The sequence below is a fragment of the Xenopus laevis genome, chromosome 9_10S, assembly GCF_017654675.1.
Source record: "Xenopus laevis strain J_2021 chromosome 9_10S, Xenopus_laevis_v10.1, whole genome shotgun sequence".
Taxonomy (NCBI): domain Eukaryota; kingdom Metazoa; phylum Chordata; class Amphibia; order Anura; family Pipidae; genus Xenopus; species Xenopus laevis.
The window spans coordinates 36,926,761-36,948,368 of NC_054388.1; the positions used below are offsets into that span (position 1 = coordinate 36,926,761).

Here is a 21,608-nt window from a genome sequence, read left to right on the forward strand (position 1 = left end):
TCTGGTCCAGCATCTTACTGCTCTACCTCTGCTCTCCTTGACCCGTCTGAACCACCCTCCACTCCGCCTTCCACCTTGACCACCTGTTCCCATTCCCAGTCATCTGCCACCAGCCAAGTTTCTGTGAAGGCCATGTTTGAGCGTAAGAAGCCAATGTCTGACTGTCACCCCCTTGCCCGGCGTCTGACAGCTGGCTTGTCTGCACTCTTAGCCCGCCAGCTTTTACCATACCAGCTGGTGGACTCTGAGGCCTTCCGCAAATTTGTAGCAATTGGGACACCGCAGTGGAAGGTACCCAGCCGCAATTTTTTTTCTAAAAAGGGAATACCACACCTGTACCAACATGTGCAGAGCCAAGTTACCGCATCTCTGTCACTTAGTGTTGGGCCAAAGGTCCATATGACTACTGACGCATGGTCCTCCAAGCATGGTCAGGGCAGGTATGTCACCTACACTGCCCCACTGGGTGAACTTGGTAATGGCTGGGAAGCAGGGAATGGGTAGCTCAACAACAACAGTGGAGTTGGTGTCACCGCCACGGATTGCACGCGGTTCTGCCACCACCTCTACTCCTCCATCGCTCTCTACCTCGTCTTCTTCTTCTTCTTACTCTGCTGCTGGGTCCTCCTTCTCCTCCTCCACACCTGTGCACCCCCAGCTCCCCCTAGGCTATTCGACGTGCCAGGTACGCCGTTGTCACGCTGTCTTGGGGATGACGTGCCTGGAAAGCAAAAACCATACCGGATCTGTACTCCTGTCATCTCTGCAGTCACAGGCCGATCGGTGGCTGACCCCACACCAACTGCAGATCGGAAAAGTGGTGTGTGACAATGGAAGCAATCTGTTGGCAGCGTTGAGACTAGGCAATTTAACACATGTGCCCTGCATGGCACATGTGTTAAATTTAATAGTCCAACGTTTTGTCTCCAAGTACCCAGGATTCCAGGACGTTCTCACCCAGTCCAGAAAGGTGTCGGCCCATTTCAGACGTTCCTACACAGCCATGGCACGCCTTGCTGACATTCAGCAGCGCTACAACATGCCAGTCAGGCGTTTGATTTCTGACAGCCAGACTCGCTGGAATTCAACGCTCCTTATGTTGGAACGTCTGCTGCAACAACAAAGGGCCGTCAACGAGTACCTTTTTGAACTGGGTGGTAGGACTGGATCTGCACAGCTGGGGATTTTTTTCCCCCGTTACTGGGTGCTTATGCGCGATGCCTGCAGGCTCATGCGACCTTTTGAAGAGGTGACAAATATGGTCAGTCGCACCGAAGGCACCATCAGCGACCTAATACCCTTCGCTTTCTTCCTGGAGCGTGCCGTGCGACGAGTGACAGATGAGGCTGTAGACCAGCGTGACGAGGAGCTGGAAGCGCACGATTTCTGGTCGGAATCACCAGAACGAACCCAGGCACCTGCTGCAACGCAGGGAGAGGTGCCAGAAGTGGAGTCAGAGGAGGAAGGTGGCTTTGTGGAGGAGGAGGAGGAGGACCAACAGGAGCAGGCTTCCCAGGGGGCTAGTGGTGACCTTTTGGGGACCCCTGGTCTTGTACGTGGCTGGGGGGAGGAGACCGTGGATGATGCAGTCCTTGATAATGAGGAAGCGGAGATGGATAGCTCTGCATCCAACCTTGTGAGAATGGGGTCTTTCATGCTGTCATGCCTGTTGAAGGACCCCCGTATCAAGAGGCTTAAGGAGAAGGACCTGTACTGGGTCGCAACGCTACTAGACCCTCGGTACAAGCATAAAGTGTCAGAAATGTTACCAACATACCACAAGTCCGAAAAGATGCGGCATTTACAAACCAGCCTGCAAAACATGTTGTACAATGCTTTTAAGGGTGATGTCACTTCAGGAACTCATCAACATTCCAGGGGCAGAGGTGCCAGTAATCCTGCCACGAGCACACCTGCAAGGACAAAGCCCTTTGGCCAGTCTGTAACGTCAGACATGCAAATGTTTTTCTGTCCAAGGCAGCGCCACAACCCTTCTGGATCCACCCTCAAAGAACGCCTCGACCGGCAGGTAGCGGACTACCTGGCATTAACTGCAGATATCGACACTCTGAGGAGCGATGAACCCCTGGACTACTGGGTGCGCAGGCTTGATCTGTGGCCAGAGCTGTCACAATTTGCCATGAACCTCTTGTCTTGCCCAGCCTCAAGTGTGCTCTCAGAAAGGACCTTCAGTGCAGCAGGAGGGATTGTAACTGAGAAGAGAACTCGCCTAGGTCACAAAAGTGTCGATTACCTGACCTTTATTAAAATGAATGAGGGGTGGATCTCGGAGGGTTACTGCACGCCGGAAGACTTGTTCTGACTTCTATGCAGCTGTCCTTCTCTTCAAGCCTCATGACTCCACACACAGCTGTCCTTTAGCGTCCTCCTCCTCCCTCCGCCACCGTTACAAACTAGGGTGCAAACCCTACTGGTTTAATTTTTTCTGGCCTCTGTGCTTCAGTGGCTGCAACCAAAAAAACTGGGCAAACAATGTCTACAAGGTCAACGTATGGCAAAAAATGACTATTTTCAGCATTTATATGGCATATTTTTTCTGGCAACTGTGCTTCAGTGGCTGCGTCCAAAAAAATGCATATTTTCTGCATTTATATGGCATAATTTTTCTGGCAACTGTGCTTCAGTGGCTGCGACCAAAAAAATGCATATTTTCTGCATTTATATGGCATAATTTTTCTGGCCTCTGTGCTTCAGTGGCTGCAACCAAAAAAATTTATATTTTCAGCATTTATATGGCATAATTTTTCTGGCCTCTGTGCTTCAGTGGCTGCAACCAAAAAAATTTATATTTTCAGCATTTATATGGCATAATTTTTCTGGCAACTGTGCTTCAGTGGCTGCGACCAAAAAAATTACTATTTTCAGCATTTATATGGCATATTTTTTCTGGCCTCTGTGCTTCAGTGGCTGCGGCCAAAAAAACTGGGCAAACAATGCCTACAAGGTCAACGACGTTGACCTTGTAGGCATTGTTTGCCCAGTTTTTTTGGCCGCAGCCACTGAAGCACAGAGGCCAGAAAAAATATGCCATATAAATGCTGAAAATAGTAATTTTTTGCCATACGTTGACTCAACGTATATGGCAAAAAATGACTATTTTCAGCATTTATATGGCATATTTTTTCTGGCAACTGTGCTTCAGTGGCTGCGACCAAAAAAATGCATATTTTCTGCATTTATATGGCATAATTTTTCTGGCCTCTGTGCTTCAGTGGCTGCAACCAAAAAAATTTATATTTTCAGCATTTATATGGCATAATTTTTCTGTCAACTGTGCTTCAGTGGCTGCGACCAAAAAAATGCATATTTTCTGCATTTATATGGCATAATTTTTCTGGCCTCTGTGCTTCAGTGGCTGCAACCAAAAAAATTTATATTTTCAGCATTTATATGGCATAATTTTTCTGGCAACTGTGCTTCAGTGGCTGCGTCCAAAAAAACTGGGCAAACAATGTCTACAAGGTCAACGTATGGCGAAAAATGACTATTTTCAGCATTTATATGGCATATTTTTTCTGGCAACTGTGCTTCAGTGGCTGCGTCCAAAAAAACTGGGCAAACAATGCCTACAAGGTCAACGTATGGCAGTTGTTTAAAGAGAACAGTAGATTACTAGCCAGCAAAGCTACCTAAGCTAAAATGTCCCTCAAATCCCTGCAGACTTCTGTCCCTCCAATACAGAGCAGTATCAAGCAGATTACTAGCCAGCAAGCTTACTATCATCTGTCCCTGAAATCACTAACAGCTCTCCCCCTACACTATCTCTTCCAAGCACACACAGGCAGATTTTTCAGATACATTTTTGCCCTTGATCCCCCTCTGGCATGCCACTGTCCAGGTCGTTGCACCCTTTAAACAACTTTAAAATCATTTTTCTGGCCAGAAATGTCTTTTCTAGATGTTAAAGTTCGCCTTCCCATTGAAGTCTATGGGGTTCGCGAACCGTTCGCGAACCGCTCGCATTTTTGCGCAAGTTCGCGAATATGTTCGCGAACTTTTTTTCCGACGTTCGCTACATCCCTACCGGTGACAAATCGCCTCTTCTTTGGAGGCGACTAATCTCCCCCAAAAGCCTTCCTGCTGGCTAGAATCTAAATCGCTGCCGGGATGGCACTCGGAGCGCTTCATTTTCCCAAAGTCGCCCGAAGTTGTCTCTCGAGGAACTAAATCTCCCCAAATCTTTGCACGTGTCTCTGCCCCTTAGCAGGAGGGGAAATGTATATATTTGGACAGGGGAGATCCTCCCCACGGCACTCACCTTCAGCTCCAGACGGGGGTCGGCGGGGGGTCCACGTCGCTAGTGCAGAGAGCGCAATTGCGCTCACTGCACTAGAAGAGCTGAATTTCCGCCCCCTTTAACGAGTAATTATAAGCATGAATATAGCTCTTAAGGCAGTAGCACATGGGAAGATTAGTCGCCCGCAATATTTTCTTTTGCGTTTCAACTACAAGTCGTGCATTTATAGTAAGGATTTCATGCGATTTCAGCTCCCAAGCGATTTACTACCCATGATCCCACAAGCTACTTTTCTCCTCCCACAAGATCAATAAGTCGATCAGTATCGGAAAAAAAAATGCTTCAGAAATTGCATTTTAGTAGTTGTTTTCTCTGGCGTGATTTCCTTGGCGTGTTTTTATTATGAATGGTGACGCTGGGACAAAACAATTCAAAATCGCAGTGCAGGAAATGGCGTATGGCGTCAATGTTTGAAATTTACATACAATCGTGGCTACTAATCTCCCAGTGTGTTTTACTTTGTTAGATTTCAATGCTTGGTAATGGAGTTGCTCAGTGAAGTTGCTCAGAAAAGGGTCTCTGTACATCTTGGAATGACATGTGATTAAAAGTAGCCTTATATGTTTTGACGCAGGCGAAGTGCTCCGAGTGCCATCCCGCCGGTGATTTAAATTCTAGCTTGCGGGAAGGCAGGTTGGGGAGATTAGTCGCCCGAAGAAGAGGCGATTTGTCACCGGACGACTAATCTCCCTGTGCGTCTCTGCCCTTAAGGGTCATGCCACACAGGGCGTTTTGGGGAGATTTGGTCGCCTGGCAACTAATCACCTCGTTTTTGCGGCAACCAATCTCCCCAAATGCCTTACCTGAAAATGAGCCGGCTAAAATGAAAAACCGCTGGTGCTAATCACATGTGCCGATTTGTTTTCCGAAGTCGCCCGAAGTTTCCTCGTGAGGCAACTTCAGGCAACTTCAGAAAATGAACCGCCAAGTGTGATTAGCGCCGGCGTTTTTTCATTTTAGCTGGTGCAGGAACAGGGAAGGCGTTTGGGGAGATTGGTCGCCGCAAAAACAAGGCAATTAGTCGCCAGGCGACTAAATCTCCCCTAAACGCCCAGTGTGGACTTAAACTAAACTGCAAGATATGTGATCCATTTTGAAGGCATTAAGATAATCTGTCAACACAATCTCGCTGAGAATCTCATAATCACACTGATGTCACCATCAACAACACTTTAGGTGCTAAAGGTGAACACATATTTCCTCTTATCTAAACTGAGGCTTATGCACATTCTGTGAGTAAATATCTCTTTTTCTCAATCTGTTGTTAGCTATTTTCTTATCATTTATTCATTTATAGCCATTATCCAGAGAGCTACAAATTACTAGAAATCCACTATAAGGGTAAGGCCACACGAGGAGATTCGGGAGATGTTGTTGCCTGGCGACTAATCGCCTCGTTTTTTGAGCGACTATCTCCCCGAACTGCCTCAGCGTTTTTCCCCATAGGTTACAATGAAAAGTCGCCTGCACTAATGCACACTCAGCGATGCGTTTTCAATAGTGTGCCTTAGTGCAGGCGACTTTTCATTGTAGCCTATGGGGGAAAACGCTGAGGCAATTCGGGGAGATAGTCGCTCAAAAAACGAGGCGATTAGTCGCCAGGCGACAAAATCTCCCGAATATCCTCGTGTGGATTAGCCCTAAGCAAATAATTGTAATTTTTTTCCCTTTTCACTATAATATTAAAACAGTACCTTTTACTTGATCCTTACTAAGCTGTATGAATCCATATGCTACTTGGTTTATTTAATGTTTAAAGGATTTTTAACAGTATGGCCATTCCAGTTACAGCAGCAAGATCCCTTATCTGGAAAACCCCAGATCCCAAACATTGGATAATACATCTTATTCCTGTACATAAAGTATATATTTTATGTTTTGATGGGACACGGTTTATGTTAGAGAAAAACTTAAAAATATAAAATTGCTGTATAAAAATTTTTACAAGATATTACATTTAGAAAGTTAAAAATGTTTTAAATGTGTAAAAATGTACATATTTAATTGAAAACATTTAAAATATTTCAGTGTTCAATTGGCAGGTTATGAAAACTTGAACATATTGCTGTGTTTTTTTCAGTTATTACAGTTTTTCTAATGATGATGCATTACCCTTAAGCTGCGAGTCTAACTTTTCCCAAGGGACCTCCTTATCTAAACTGTTACAATTACTTATTTGCTTATCTCAAAATTGTTACAAAGTATCTTAGTTGCACCTGGTACCTGTTCTGGGCTCTCTGCCAAAAGCCAATTAAGTTAGAAACATTGTTTGTTTTTCTGGCTATTCAGTGCAGAAAAAGTCGGGACTTTTCAATACAAACGGGACTGTGGATTGAGCTGTCAAACGAGGGACTGTCCCGCTGAAAACGGGACAGTAGGGAAGTATAACCCTTGTTTAACACAAGTGCAATGAATAGGGCTTGTTCTGCACATACTTTTTGCCTGTTTTTATTTTCCACAAGGACCAAACACAGAGTAGCTTCCATATTTTCATTTAGCTCAAGAGATAACAAAAAACACAGATTTTCTTGATTAAAATAGACAAAAAGTATGTTCAGCCCCTGTTCAACTGGACTCCAATTACAAGGGTTTATACTGCCCCTCCAAGATATCACACAATATGAATGTAGGATTTTTACATTCTTCTGTTATCAGGCATTGTCGAATATCGAATTCGAAGGATTTTAGCGCAAAAGCTTTGATCAAACGATCAAATAAAAATCGTTTGATCGAACTATGAAATCGTTCGAATCGAACGATTCGAAAGATTTTAAGCAATCGATCGAAGGATTTTTATTCGACCAAAAAATTGGACTTCGGTAGCTTTAATCTGGTGAAGTTTGAAGTTGAATTTTTTTTAAAGAGACAGTACTTCGATTATCGAATGGTCGAACGATTTTTACTTCGAAACGTTTGATTTGATCGAATTCGATTGAATTTGACCAATTCGATGGTCGAAGTACCCAAAAAAATACTTCGAAATTCGAATATTTTTTTATTCGAACTATTCACTCGAGCTTAGTAAATCTGCCCCATAATGTATTTAAAAACATTATCCTAGTCTACATTTGTACAGAAGCTTACCCATATAATCTTGGATGAATAGTGTTTATTTGCATCCCTGAATGGGCAGGACTTAAAGGAGAAATAACCCTAAAAATGAATGGCTTAAAATGGCATATTTTATATACTGAACTTATTGCACCAGCCTAAAGTTTCAGCTTCTCAATAGCAGCAATGATCCAGGACTTCAAACTTGTCACAGGAGGTCACCATCTTGGAAAATGCAACACTCACATGCTCAGTGGGCTCTGAGCAGCTGTTGAGAAGCTAAGCTTAGGGGTCGTCACAAATTATCCAGCAGAAAATGAGGTTGGCCTGTAATATAAGCTGATGCTACAAGACTGATTATTAAATTCTGATGCTAATTGCACTGGTTTCTGTGCTGCCATGTAGTAATTATCTGTATTAATTACTAATCAGCCTTATATTGTGACATTTCTATTCTATGTGCACTGTATATTGTGAGTGGGTCCCTAAGCTCAGCACAGTAACAGCAGCACAGAGCATGTGCAGTGAATCAGCAGAAAAGAAGATGGGGGAGCTACAAGGGTTCCTTCAGAGATACAAATCTTTACTGCTAAAGGACTGTGGTTGCCTTGGGCTGGTACAGAAGCCCAAAACATAATGTACAACATTACTAGCCTTTTTTATTTAGGCTTTTCTTCTCCTTTAAAGAAATTGGGCCAGTTATGCTTTTTTGCTTTGTTTTACATTGATGCTGGTTGTTATAGCTCTGCAAACAATGAAGCGCATTGGCTTGTTAGGAAAATTGACAGTCTTCCCTTTATTTTTTTTTAGGAAAATATTGCAAGAGCAGGTGATCTTGTCTGTACAGATGTGCTCTAAGCAACGAAGTATGTAAAGGTTATTTTGGATATATCATGAGGATTAAAGAAGCCTAATTATTTTGTGCCAACTGTATTAAGCCCCAAGTAGAAGACAAGAGTACACATTGCAACGTGATATAAAGCCAAAGAATGTAAGCATCCCAACAAGGTTAAAATGATAACCCAAGAAATTTCTCATCTGCTCTGAAGCTCAGAAAATCCTTCCATTGTTGTCTTACTCAGCCTTGGGCACTCGGTGAGTCAAGAAGTAGCAAATAGGAGCTGCTCAGTTTCTTTGATCGGACAAAACTATATTGGTTGTTTTATGTGATAAACTGCTTAGCAATGTCATCCAGGAATAAATAATAACATCCAGGAATCAAGGCTAAGTAAAATGTAATTACCTTTCTGTTGGACAAGGTCAACCAAGGGTACCGCTAAGCATGCATTGCACTCGTTTATGGTGCCGGGTTCTCCATCACCGAAAGATCACTTGGATTCCACCAGTGTTGTGTTTAGTGGTCTTCTTGATCTATCTATCCTCCTACATGGAATATTCCAGCCCTGTTGAGAAAGTTGAGACAATTAACAGCCAGGGGTGCATATGTGGCCTCTGTAGGCAAGAGAATCGGAAGAGGACTGAATTTTTTGAAACTCGTTTTAATGGCACAATAGAGCCCTTACTTCTGGGAAAGGACCAAGACATGTCTGATCATGTAAAGGAATGGTGGCTGGTAAGACAAACCATGGACTTAGATGAGTACAGATAATTGCTGCCCGGTGACCTGTTTGCCCAGGCCTACTATTGCAAATGTGTGTTTATAAAATTGAGCTGTTTGACCAAACAGTATATCTCCATCATGCAGTAGGTCAGAGCTGTTCAAATTCTGTGGTACCAAGGGCTGGAATTTTTCTTGTCTAAGTGGTGGAAGGCTGATAATGGAAGCCAGTGTTGAAAAACCACACCCACGTTACCACAAGACCATGTCCACGTTAATGGTGGTAGCACACCAAAAAAAAAACAAACTAATGGTTGGTGCTCACTGCAGGGATATCACACATCACTCATATGTGAAAATAAAAATATAACCTTAATCCATATGCCTCCTATTCTCCTGTGAATAAGACAGCAACCCTCAGCACATAATTAAACACCTTAAGGGCCCCTAACAACAATTTCCAAATGCTAACAAACCCCCCCCCCCAGAACAAACCCTACCAGGCACACATCCCACAGGGTACAAAGTAGGGCTGGCAGAGTATGGTGCACACACAGGGAGCATACGGCAGGCAGAGTATGACACACACAGGGAGCATAGGGCAGGCAAAGTATGGCACACACAGGTAGCATAGGGCATGCAGAGTATGGCACACACAGGGAGCATAGGGAAGACAGAGTATGGCACACACAGGGAGCATAGGGAAGGCAGAGTATGGCACACACAGGGAGCATAGGGCAGGCAGAGAATATGCAAAGATATAGTCATATGAATCGAAGTTCCATACGATTTTTGGACCATCCCGGCATTTTTCTTACCATGGTGATCAGTCGTTTGGACAGGTTAGAAGATCTGACAATATCAATGGGTGACTGTCACTAGAATTTGTCAGACAAACTTTAGTACGATTGCTGTCACGGCCAGAACAATCTGATTTGTTCTTTTACTACTTTATTTAATCTGAATGTTTAGTGACAGGTCGGAAGATTGGGACATCCAATCGTTTGTCTGATTCAAGGGGGACATCTATGTCTATGGCCAGCTTTAGAAAGATGCTGGAATTGTCAACTGGTTCTTTATTATTATTTTTTTTATAGTTGTCTCAAATTGAAATCAATGCATGGGCGCCTGGGTAATTTAAAACAAACTGCAAATTTTCTATCACCCCCTACAGCACAATAAAACTTAACTGAAAGGTGAATATCTCCTGTAAGGGCAAGGACACAGGTATATGTGAACAATGGGTCACTGTTGTCTTTGCCAGAAGCCCACGTGTTTTAGTTAAATTATAACATTAACACAATATTGTATTTCATGACTATTATATTGTTATTTTGCCTCTCGCTGCTCTCCTTTAACTTTGTTCAGCCATTCCTTGCTTGCTGGCGAATGGGATGGCTTCCATTACAACTTTGGCTGCTTTATGTAAAAACATTTTATGGAGTTAATGAATAATGAGCAAAATGTTCTATATGGAAGGTCAGAATGTTCTTATCTGAATCTCTCCACACTGTGATGCTCAAGCAGTCCCCAATTATGTTTTCGAATGTTGGATGAAGGGAATATTTTGTCATTTGTTTGGTCAGGTTACTAAGCGTTGGGCTGAATGTTATGCCCTCAGGCCAACGATCTGCTTACACCGGGGGGACCGTGCAACCCTATCAATCCTAAAGGATTACATCTCTTGGGGGGCAATTTGGTTGTCACTCCCAGTGAGCACAATTGCTAACCTTTTGCCCTGGCAGGTGCATCTCTTCTGTTTATTTCCATCCAAGAAATTTACCCACAGTCTGGTTTCTAGGGCCAGACAGCAGGATTTCGAGTTGGTAGGAAACCCCGATTGAACAAAATTGCTAAACTTACTTTGTCTGGATTTTCAACCCAGCATGATCCAAGTGGATCACATAAGCCTGTACACTGACCAAATGGCAAATAAGGGGCCAAGAGAGAAGCCTCCATTATTGGTGGGCAACTTTATACCATCTCAGGTGAACATTGTAGCTGGTTTACTGGGTTATACAACATATTGAGCTAGTCATCAGCCGTTGTTCTTTTGCTAGCATAGGTGTTCCAAATGGATAAATGAGCTCCAGTTTTCTCAGTCTGTTGCATGTAGTGCACCAGGCCAGTCATACAAATGTAACCTACACCATGTGGAAATGACAGTGGACACTTGCTCTTCCTTTTTAGAGGCTCCAAGGGAGAAACAATGGCAGTGACATTCAGAAGGTGCTGGAGCAGATGTTCAAGGTTGTTTCTACAGAAAACCTTTACCTTGAACAGGACAACCGACCTTGCAGACGATGTGCTGTTGTTGGGAATTCTGGCAACCTGAAAGGATCCCGATACGGGAAAAAGATAGATTCCCACGGATTAATTTTCAGGTAACTGAGTAATGTGCCTCTAGGCAACCTCCCCAAACAAACAGGACTTTTGTATTCGCTGAATCACTGGGAGAGTGATAATCAGTTTGTTTTCTTGCTCTGCGGTGAGTCTGATTGAGGAGCCAATGTGGCCTCAGGCTTTCGTAAAAATTATCATCTCTGTGTTCAAATAATATTTAAGAATAAATACCTCCCAATTTATGAAAAGGCTTACTCATGCATTTTCACTTTGCCAGTAAAGCATGCCCACACCTTACTGGATTTATGTATGGAGTATGAATAATGTACACTTGTCTCAAGGTTTTATAGTGATTAGCACATTTAACGTTTGCTTCAAACAGCAGACTCAGGAACGTTGCTGATTGGTTGTTATTGGTTACAAGAACAGGAGCAAATTTTTTTGCCTTAATTTTCTACTTACAAATATAAAACTAATTCTTTATTGCAAATCTTTACTCGACACTGGTCATGTCTTATAGAACATTAAAGGGATACTGTCATGGGAAAAAACATTTTTTTCAAAATGAATCAGTTAATAGTGCTGCTCCAGCAGAATTCTGCACTGAAATCCATTTATCAAAAGAGCAAACAGATTTTTTTATATTCAATTTTGAAATCTGACATGGGGCTAGACATATTGTCAATTTCCCAGCTGCCCCAAGTCATGTGACTTGTGCTCTGATAAACTTCAATCACTCTTTACTGCTGTACTGCAAACCCCTCCCCCCCCCAGCAGCCAAACAACAGAACAATGGGAAGGTGATCAGATAACAGCTCCCTAACACAAGATAACAGCTGCCTGGTAGATCTAAGAACAACACTCAATAGTAAAAACCCATGTCTCACTGAGACCCATTCAGTTACATTGAGAAGGAAAAACAGCAGCCTGCCAGAAAGCATTTCTCTCCTAAAGTGCAGGCACAAGTCACATGACCAGGGGCAGCTGGGAAATTGACAAAATGTCTAGCCCCATGTCAGATTTCAAAATTGAATATAAAAAAATCTGTTTGCTCTTTTGAGAAATGGATTTCAGTGCAGAATTCTGCTGGAGTAGCACTATTAACTCATGTGTTTTGAAAAAAAACATGTTTTCCGATGACAGGATCCCTTTAAGTAAAACGGTACTTGTATCTCCGATTACAGAATGAATGGGGCACGTACCTATGGCTTTGAAAATGATGTGGGTTCGAGAACAACCCATCACTTTATGTACCCAGAGAGTGCTGTCAACCTCCAGCCTGGTGTCCATTTGGTGCTGATCCCGTTCAAGCTCCAGGACCTCAAATGGATCACCAGTGCACTGACAACTGGAGAGGTCACCTAGTAAGTTTTGGCCTGTACTCATGCTGGGGTACCAGTTGTTAAGAGTCTTTAAGGGGTTCAAGCAAGACTAATGGCCCGGGGCCCCTAAAGTAGAATTTATAAGCCGAAGGAAAAGTATAAAATCTCTTCTGTGACCCTCAGAGCTATACCAGGGCTAGCTAAGCTGCAGCCTCCTGCTGGTATTGAACTACGCCTAGCATTTTGATGGGATCTCTAGTTCAATAACAGCTGGAAAGCTGCAGGTTGAAAAATAACTAACTGGATCCCACACAGATATTTTGACATTGTCCTTCACATCACCAATGAAAACCACACCACAATTTATTTTATATTGAATTAAAGGGGTTGTTCACCTTTAGGTTAATTTTTAGTATGTTATAGAATGGCCAATTATAAACAACTTTCATTTTTTAATAGTTTTTTTAATTATTTGCCACCTTCTTCTAACTCTTTCCAGCTTTCAAATAGATGGTCAATGACCCCATCTAAAAAAAATGCTCTGTAAGGCTACATATTTATTTTTATTACTACTTTTACTTCTCTTTCTATTCAGACCTCTCCAATTCAGATTCCAGTCTCTCATTCAAATCAGTGCATGGTTGCTAGGGTAATTTGGACCCTAGCAAACAGATTGTTGAAATTGCAAACTGGAGAGCTGCTGAATAAAAAGCTAAATAACCATAAATCATAAATAGCATAAATCACAATAGCATTCTTTACATCATACTAAAAAGCAACTCAAAGGTGAACAACCCCTTTAAGGGCAGAGACACGCTCAGATTTGGGGAGATTACTCGCCAAGGGACAAATGGCTTCTTCTTCGGGACGACTAATCTCCCCGAACTGCCTCCTGCCGGCTAGAATTGAAATCTCCAGCAGGATGGCAATCGGTGTGCTTCGTTTTCCGAAGTCGCCCAAAGTTGCCTAAAGTCTCAAAACGAAACTTCGGGCGACTTCGGAAAACGAAGCTCTCTGAATGCCATCCCACTGATTTTCTAGCCGGTGGGAGGCAGTTCAGGGTCATTATTCACCCAGAAGAAGAGGCGATTTGAGGGCGACTAAATCTTCACGAATCTGAGCGTGTGTCTCTGCCCTAAGACAATGCCTTAATCTGCCCTATGTTACTTGTTCTGCAAGATTTCACTGCTTCCCTGCCATGTTCAAGCTCCAGCCATCTAGCCTTAGCAGTGATTACAGGAATGCGTGGGGGTGTTCCCAGCACAGGATGTTTATACATTCCTGACAATATTAAAGTTTATAAGCTTCCAGTTGTAAAATGATCACATTAACTCTAATCTGAACCATAGCTGTAAAGCATTCTTCATTGCCATGTTTATCTTGTGTACGGTTACGGTACTGTGGGCACAAGTATAAAAGATGAAAGAGTTAAATGATAAGAATAAGGCACCACCCTATTATGTTTTATTTTATGAAATCCCCCTTTCCTAACCCTTACTTACCCTTTTGTGGGAGCCTGTTTTTTTAAAACTTCCCCCTGGCAGTGGAGCAATCTGGTACCCATTAGAGGAGTGAGTGGGCAAGCACCATGTAAACCACAGCCGGTCTCCACATACTCATCTTGCCAACACCGGGTGCCAGACTGCTCCTCGGCTTAGGGGATTTTATAAAGAAAGCAGGCACAGGAATAGACAGCGCCATATACAGTAGGTAGGAAGTGGAACGAAAACAATGGAAGGTAGTGGAAATACAATCGATACACCCATACTAACTGTGAGTCTTTCCCTTTCAGCACTTACACAAGAGTGAAGAAATTTATCCAGGCTGATAAAGATAAGGTGATTGCTATGTTTTTACAGGCAGTATAATGAATAGCTTACCTATGCCCCCAAATGACTTGTACAAATGTTTAAATGCATGTGAAGGGCTTTTTGGCTCCTTTTAGCCCATCTCACCATAACCAAGTTCGGTTTTCTGTTCCGCTACTATCCAAGTCCTAACCCCTCAGAAGTCATGTTACAATATCTTGCACTGATGAGATCTAACAAGGTTGAAACGGGCTGTCTGCAAGTGTGGATATATGGCTCTGAACCACTAGGTTGTATCTGTAACTAGCGGTTCTGGATCAGAGCCGGGCCACCCTGGCCTGGCAACCTGGCCGGTCATGGCGCCGGATGGGGTGCGCATGCGCGAACTACCATTCTTGTGCGCATGTGTGAACTAACAATCTCGCACAAACTGACAATCTTGTGCGCTAGCACAGAAGAACAAATACACAGCCAAAGTGAATAGACAGTCAGAGAGAGGGGACCGAACATGGGGTAGGCGACAGAGAGGGTACATGCCTGGTGTCCCCCCCCCAGCTCATGTGCCCTAGGCTCGTGCCTAATCTGCCTACCCCTAGTTCCGGCCCTGTTCTGGATGCATAGTTGGCCAAAGGGACATAAAGGTGTGATTTGCATATCTCCGCCCATAATGCCATGGAATAAAAACACACTTGTTATATTGCAAATAGATACACAGTTTCTCTTTTATTTTTCCTATGGTTTACTGGTAGGAATGTGCCAGAATCATCCACTTGTGCCCCAATTCTGTTTTTTGGGATAGAGTATAGAATACATACATTACATTAAAACATTAACGGAAAACCTCTTTATATGCACTTTAAGTTTTGTATATCATTGGTGTTCATTTAAATTTTTTTTATCTTTAGGTCTTGATATTTAACCCCTCCTTTTTTAAATACGTCCATGACAACTGGACAAACCATCATGGGAAATATCCATCTACTGGAATGTTGGCCCTGGTCTTTGCTTTGCATATCTGTGATGAGGTGAGAATAGACTTATCATACCATTATCTACCATATCTATGCCAAGTGGACTGTCTTACCTCTGCCATTAAATATATCTGTGTCGTATGAACTCTTTTAGCAATCCCATCAAACATATCTATTCCTTCTGGACTGTCTTGGTTCTACCATCAAACATGTTTCCCATATGAACTGTGAATTAAAATTAAAATATAAAATTAAATATATCTATGTATTTTAGCTATTCCATCAAACACATCTATTCCCTATGGACTATCTTAGCTCCTCCTACAAATATATCTATACACTATGGACTGTTTTAGCATTAAATATTTTATATATCTTATGCACTATGTTTAGCTTTATCTTTATCGTTTTTTTTTTTAGCAAACATATCTAATTTCTTATGGGTTGTACTAGCTCTACCATCATATCATTCCATATCAACTGGACTAGCTCTACTGTCAAACATATCCATTTCCTATAGATTGTTTTAGCTGTACCATCAAACTTCTATATGTTCTATAAGCTGTTTTAGATCTAGGTTACCTCTACCATCAAACATATCTGTACACTATGGACTATTTTATTCTGCCATCTATGCCATATGAACTGTCTTAGCTTTATTATCAAAAATACCAATGCATTATGGATTATCATAGCTTTCCCAAAACCACTGAACTTTGAACTGAATAAAAATATTTGACCCTCCAGTGGGCCATAAAGTAAAAATTAAAGTTGTGCTCAAAAGTAAATGGGCTTCATAAATCTCAATCACTTTTATTTTTCCGATCTCCTTAGATATCTGTGTTCGGCTTTGGAGCTGATCAACATGGCAATTGGCACCACTACTGGGAGAGGAACAGATTTGCGGGAGCATTTCGCTGGACAGGAGTTCACAATGCAGACTTTGAGTCTGAGCTCATAACAAAACTAGCGGAAGAAGGAAGGCTAAAATTTTACAAATGAACCTAAATGTTCCCACAAACAAAAAACAGAAAGATTGTAATATTTTGGTATTTTTTTGTACTTTGCTAATAAATACAGAAATGTGGGTGTTGCTCTTTATACCAAATTCTGATTGGGTGTAAAGATGATGACCTGGGGTTATGAATCTGGTAGATTCTCTTGCAACCTTAATTTTCTGTTCTGCGGAGCAGGATACTGGTGCCGGAATTTGTTCCCTGTGCAAGAGCGAACCAACAAGCCTGAGGGGGGATGATGCCATTCAGGAAAAAAAACCTGCAAGCAGTGGGGGACAAGGGCCTGGACTATGGGTAGAGAACAAAAGAATCAAGTGCCTAGCCCTCCACCGTTGCACCCTATGCACATGCCTCTTTTGCCTACTCCTAGTTCCGGCCCTGGTATATAAACTGATTGTACAGGGCCGTTTATTAAATTTAATATAAGCTTCATCACACTGAAATAAGAAACTTTCTAAATACAATCAATTAAATATTCTGCATCGTTTCTGAAACATTCAAGTTTATGTTCACTATCCCTCTCTCAGCAACTGTTTCTTATTCTGTCTTCATGTAGCAGTTGGGTGTCAGATAATCACTGACATCATTGACAGTTAGATCCAATATATCTTACAGATTTAATAGAGCTCACTCAAATGACCGATTTCAGTACAAACAAAATCTAACAAAATAACTGCCTTTTGCACAAATTCTGCATGTAGAGAGACATGGAGGCACGTTTATCAAAGGTCGAATTTCGAGTTCATGTGAGTTTTTAAAAACTCCCATAAAATCCCATGAACTCGAAATTCGACCAATCAAATTTATTTTAAAAAATAGAATTTTTTAAACTCGGGAGAATAGAATCAACCTGAAAACTCGAATCAAATTCGATTTGAGATTTTTCCCCGAAATATATAATATATTGAATTTTAGGAAGGCTGCAAACAACTCCGAATTGATCCCAGGATGTCTTCCATTGACTAAAACAGCCATTTGGCAGGTTTTAGGTAGCGAATATTCAAATTCAAGTTCTTATAGAGCCAGTGTATGATAAATCTCGAAAATCAAATTAGAATTTTTAAAAAAACTCTTAATTTTAACAATTCCCAAGTCGAATTTGACAGTTTTGGACACAAAAAAAACTTGAAAATATGAATTCAAATTTTCACTTCGACCCTTGATAAATCTGCCCCATGATGTCTGCTGATTTTAATAGTGTGAGCTCTAATACATCTTCTAGACAAAAGGAGCCCCCCTATAAAATATATTGGATCTAACTGTCAATGAATATCTGACACCCAACTCCTGCATGAAGAATTAAGAGAAACAGATGCTGAGAGAGGGTTAGTGAAGATAAACTTGATTATTTCAGAAATGGTACAGAATATTTAATTGATTATCTTTAGAAAACTTCTTATTTCAGTATGCTGAAGCTTATATTAAATTTTCATTTTTGTGATAGTTCCCCTTTAAATAATGATGCAGAACACCCTGGCTTTTGAGCTGTCATGAAATGTTCATTTTAAATTATTACAAATTAGCTTTGTATTGTGACTTTATATATAAATTTGTGGAGAGGCTACAAAGGCCCGGGCCTAGGGCGGCATTCCGCCAAGGTGAATCCTAAGGAGCACTGGGGACTCAAAGCTCCCCAGTGCTCCAGTAATTAAAAGCACACTCACTCACGGGGGGGGTTGAGTAGGGCCGCTCCTGCCATGAGACAAGGCCTAGCCTCAGGCAGCATGGAGTGGCCAGTTACCAGGGGCAGCAAAGGATTTACATTTTCTAAATTTACGTTTTCTAACACGGAAATTCCGCTCTGCCAGTGCAGCAAGCTCAATAGTTCTCACTGCACTAAAGATGCAGCCCCTCCTGGACCCGCTCTGAAGCTAAGGGGCAGATTTATCAAGGGTCGAATTTCGAGTTCACGGGAGTTATTTAGTCGGATGAATAGGATCGACCTGAAAACTCGAATCGAATTAGAATCGAATTAGATTACAATTTTAAAAACTTGATTTGGGTTTTTTCTCTGAAAAAAACTCGAATCGAATTTTAACAATTCCCTGGTCGAATTTGACAGTTTTGGCCATAAAAAATTAGAAAATGTCGAAGTTAAAAGCACAGAGCGGGAGGGGGGCTACATTTGGTCTGCTGCCTCAGGCCTGTGGTCTCCTTGGACTAGCAGAGAAGCCCAAAACCTCCTAGGGGTCATTTCAAGTGCTAGAGCGCTAAGCCTTAGTTTTCATATACACAGCACTTGCAGCATGAGCTGAGTTCACAAGGTGTAATAAACAGCGCTGTAAGCACAAGGTAGCCCTGTACTAAATTCAGGGTGGCTGTACTTAACTACATATAGACATATAGATCCCACTGGTGTCTAATAAAAGGGCAGCCAAGTTTGGGAGTTTTACTTTGAAAGCAGCAAGTACGGTAAGTTGCAGGTAAAACTTAGTCCCTGTGTAAAATGTATAATGAAGCAATAGAATTCTTAATGAATCAGATGCAATTTTAGCATAGGACTGGCCAGATATGGGATGACTTTGACGTAGTTGGCCAGCTTAAGTATATTGCATTATATGGACAAACAATCAATGTTTTGTTTAAAGGGTAAGGCATTTTTTAGTAGCAGTATGCACAAAATGTCTCTGTCTTAAATATATTGATAATGGGTTGAGTGCAGAGGCATCTTGTATTTGTCTATATGTATTTTGTGGTCACATCCTCATTGCACCCCCGCCTAATGGTTTTAAAAATGAGTGTTGAGCACAACTTTCCCTTGTTTGTTGTGTACTTAACTACATGCCACTTCAGTGCGCCACTCATAAATACAGCACTACCAAAAGCAAGCAGCATTATATTTATCACAGAGACTCCTCCGGTCTTTAGGCTCCATTTTGGAGCACAAAGACCTGCCCCTATGGGCCATGCAAAATATGCACTATTGCACCCTGACCCCACATCATGACTGAGCCCTAAAAAGTAGCATATGTAGCCTACTTCTTTATTAAGCTTTGATTCTCCTTAAACACACTAGGGCTAGGCAATTAAAGTCTACATAATGTGGGTGCATTTCCACTCTCTGTATTGTCATTCCTCTTGCACTTGCTAGGAGATAGTGACTATTGAGCAACTTGTCAGTTTTCCTAACCCCATATAAACACTCACCCAAATCTCACACTAACTGGCCTTCAGGCTGGGCCCCTTAGCTCATAACAAGGTTACATATATTCATTTGTCGCCCCCGATCTCTCCCTTTTAGTTGCTCAAATTTTCATAATTGGTACCGGAGCAATGGGGATTGGCATACGGGAGAACTATGGTATCGCCTTCTCATCCACAGTGTTTCTGAACCAATGCGGGTGCAGTGTCGGACTGGGGAGGGGCGGACCTACCGGAGCTGCCACATCTGGGGCCCACACCACTTAGGTCCCCGACCCCTCTCCTGCATGGGCCTCCGCTCCCCCATCCGTCACCTGCACGGGCCTCTGACCCACCTTCATCACCCGCATGGCCTCCAACACCCCCCTCTGTCACCCACACAGGCCTCTGACCGCCCTCCATCACCCGCACGGGCCTCCGACCTCCGTCATCCGCACGGCCCCAGACCTCCCCTGCAAATCCCTCTGCGCACTCGGGCCCTGCTAACAAATCCCCCTGCGCACTATGTGCCCTTCCCCCCGACAGTGCGTACCTTCTTCAGTATGCGCTATTTCATCATGCAGCGGGGGTAGGAGATCAGCAAGGCCCTGCCAGCAGTGAGCGGGTCTGGGCTGTTAGCCGACCGGGTTTTATCCCGGGGTCCTGCCTGCCCAATCCGACCCTGTGTGGGTGTGGTTGGGCAGCATGCCGCCCCCTAAAATTCTGCTGCCCTAGGCCCGGGCCTTTGTGGCCTCTCCACAAATCCGGGCCTGTAAGGGTACACTAGAAACATATACCTTACTACTTGTCAGTGTTATTGTATGTTGTGACAATGCACAATATCAGATTAGTAGAGCCTATTAGGGGTTGATGCATTTAGCGCCTGGAAGGGCTAAGCAAAGTTGTGTTTTATTCATGATAACTTGCATGATGCACACTTGCTTTGAATGCTGCTCTATCTGCTGTTTATGGTAATGTGTGGCTCATACATCACACTAATCACATCACTGTATAGCAGGGGGTTAAAAGGGGTGACAGGAGGAAAGGGTGTTTTGACTACAGTTTTTCTCTGTCTGAGAGTAGTCATGTCAGAACACCCATGTGCTGTTAGCTTTGGAACACAGTTGGTCCAGTAACCCATAGCAGTCAATAAAATGTTTGCTTTTAAACAGGTCACCAGTTAATGCTACCTTCTGATTGGTTGCTGTGGATTACTGCTCCTGGGCAAACTTAGTGTCTTTCAGTACATAACCCCCTGAGGACTGTGAAATGTGTGTAGCTATCATTCTATTTGTCCTTCGGACTTATAGTATTATTTATGAAAGCAAGTGCTCAGTAACTCAGTTAATAAACTTGTGCCAAAAGGCCAGCTGCTTCCATTTTGCCGCTATAACATGCAAATTACAGGGGATATGGAGGCAGTGAGCGTGGGAATTAAACATGTCTCAAGGAGTTGTGGCTGTGGATAGCTGGGGAAAAGCAAGAGACGGCCGACAGTATGTGTGGGTCGCAGCACAGGCAGTCTTGAGAGAGGAGGAGCGACATCAGTTTTCAAGCAATTAACCCCTTAAGTTGACCCTAAAGGTATATAATAAACATGTTCCCTTCAATTGTATGGTATGAGGAATGGATTAATGAGGAGTTAAAAATGATGGTATATGTCCCCTTTAAAAACTTTCTACAGCAGTAAAGGTTATATTCTAGGTATGCAGTTGCAAACCCCAAATCTCTAATAACATACCTCCTACAATTCCCTCCCATTTGTATTTCACTTATCTGGAGTTTGGCATTGACACACAGTACAGAACACCCACCCACACTGTATAACATTACCCTAATACATACCTCTACTCTAATGCCCAGCTTTCTGCTCTCATACTCTCAACCATATACTAGTGATGACAGCCCAAGACCCAAGACTGAATAGGCAAATAATCACAAGGTGGGCCCATGGTATCAGGTGGGTGTGGGATCTCTAGTGGCAGGTACGGGTCATAATTTTTGTGATCTATAAAATTAATATGCTTCACTGAAACTAGACACTGGACATGGGCCACATTTTAGTGACCCATGTAGACAAAGTTTGCAAAAGTATTTTACT

The 21,608-nt window shown here is 42.6% G+C and overlaps 1 protein-coding gene across 5 annotated transcripts in view; it reads left to right on the plus strand.

Annotated features, from left to right (window-relative positions):
• Window positions 1-16,458, plus strand: part of st3gal2.2.S (ST3 beta-galactoside alpha-2,3-sialyltransferase 2, gene 2 S homeolog) — a 38,298-nt gene extending 21,840 nt beyond the window's left edge. For 3 of the 5 annotated variants that reach the window (XM_018237368.2, XM_018237366.2, XM_018237367.2), the window contains exons 2-7: window positions 8,180-8,942; window positions 11,118-11,311; window positions 12,455-12,634; window positions 14,385-14,430; window positions 15,306-15,425; window positions 16,206-16,458. In XM_018237368.2, coding sequence (XP_018092857.1) covers window positions 8,652-8,942; window positions 11,118-11,311; window positions 12,455-12,634; window positions 14,385-14,430; window positions 15,306-15,425; window positions 16,206-16,373 — 999 coding nt within the window. In that variant the 5' untranslated portion in view covers window positions 8,180-8,651 and the 3' untranslated portion in view covers window positions 16,374-16,458. 5 annotated transcript variants of the gene reach the window in all.
• The last annotated feature ends 5,150 nt before the right edge of the window (window positions 16,459-21,608 follow it).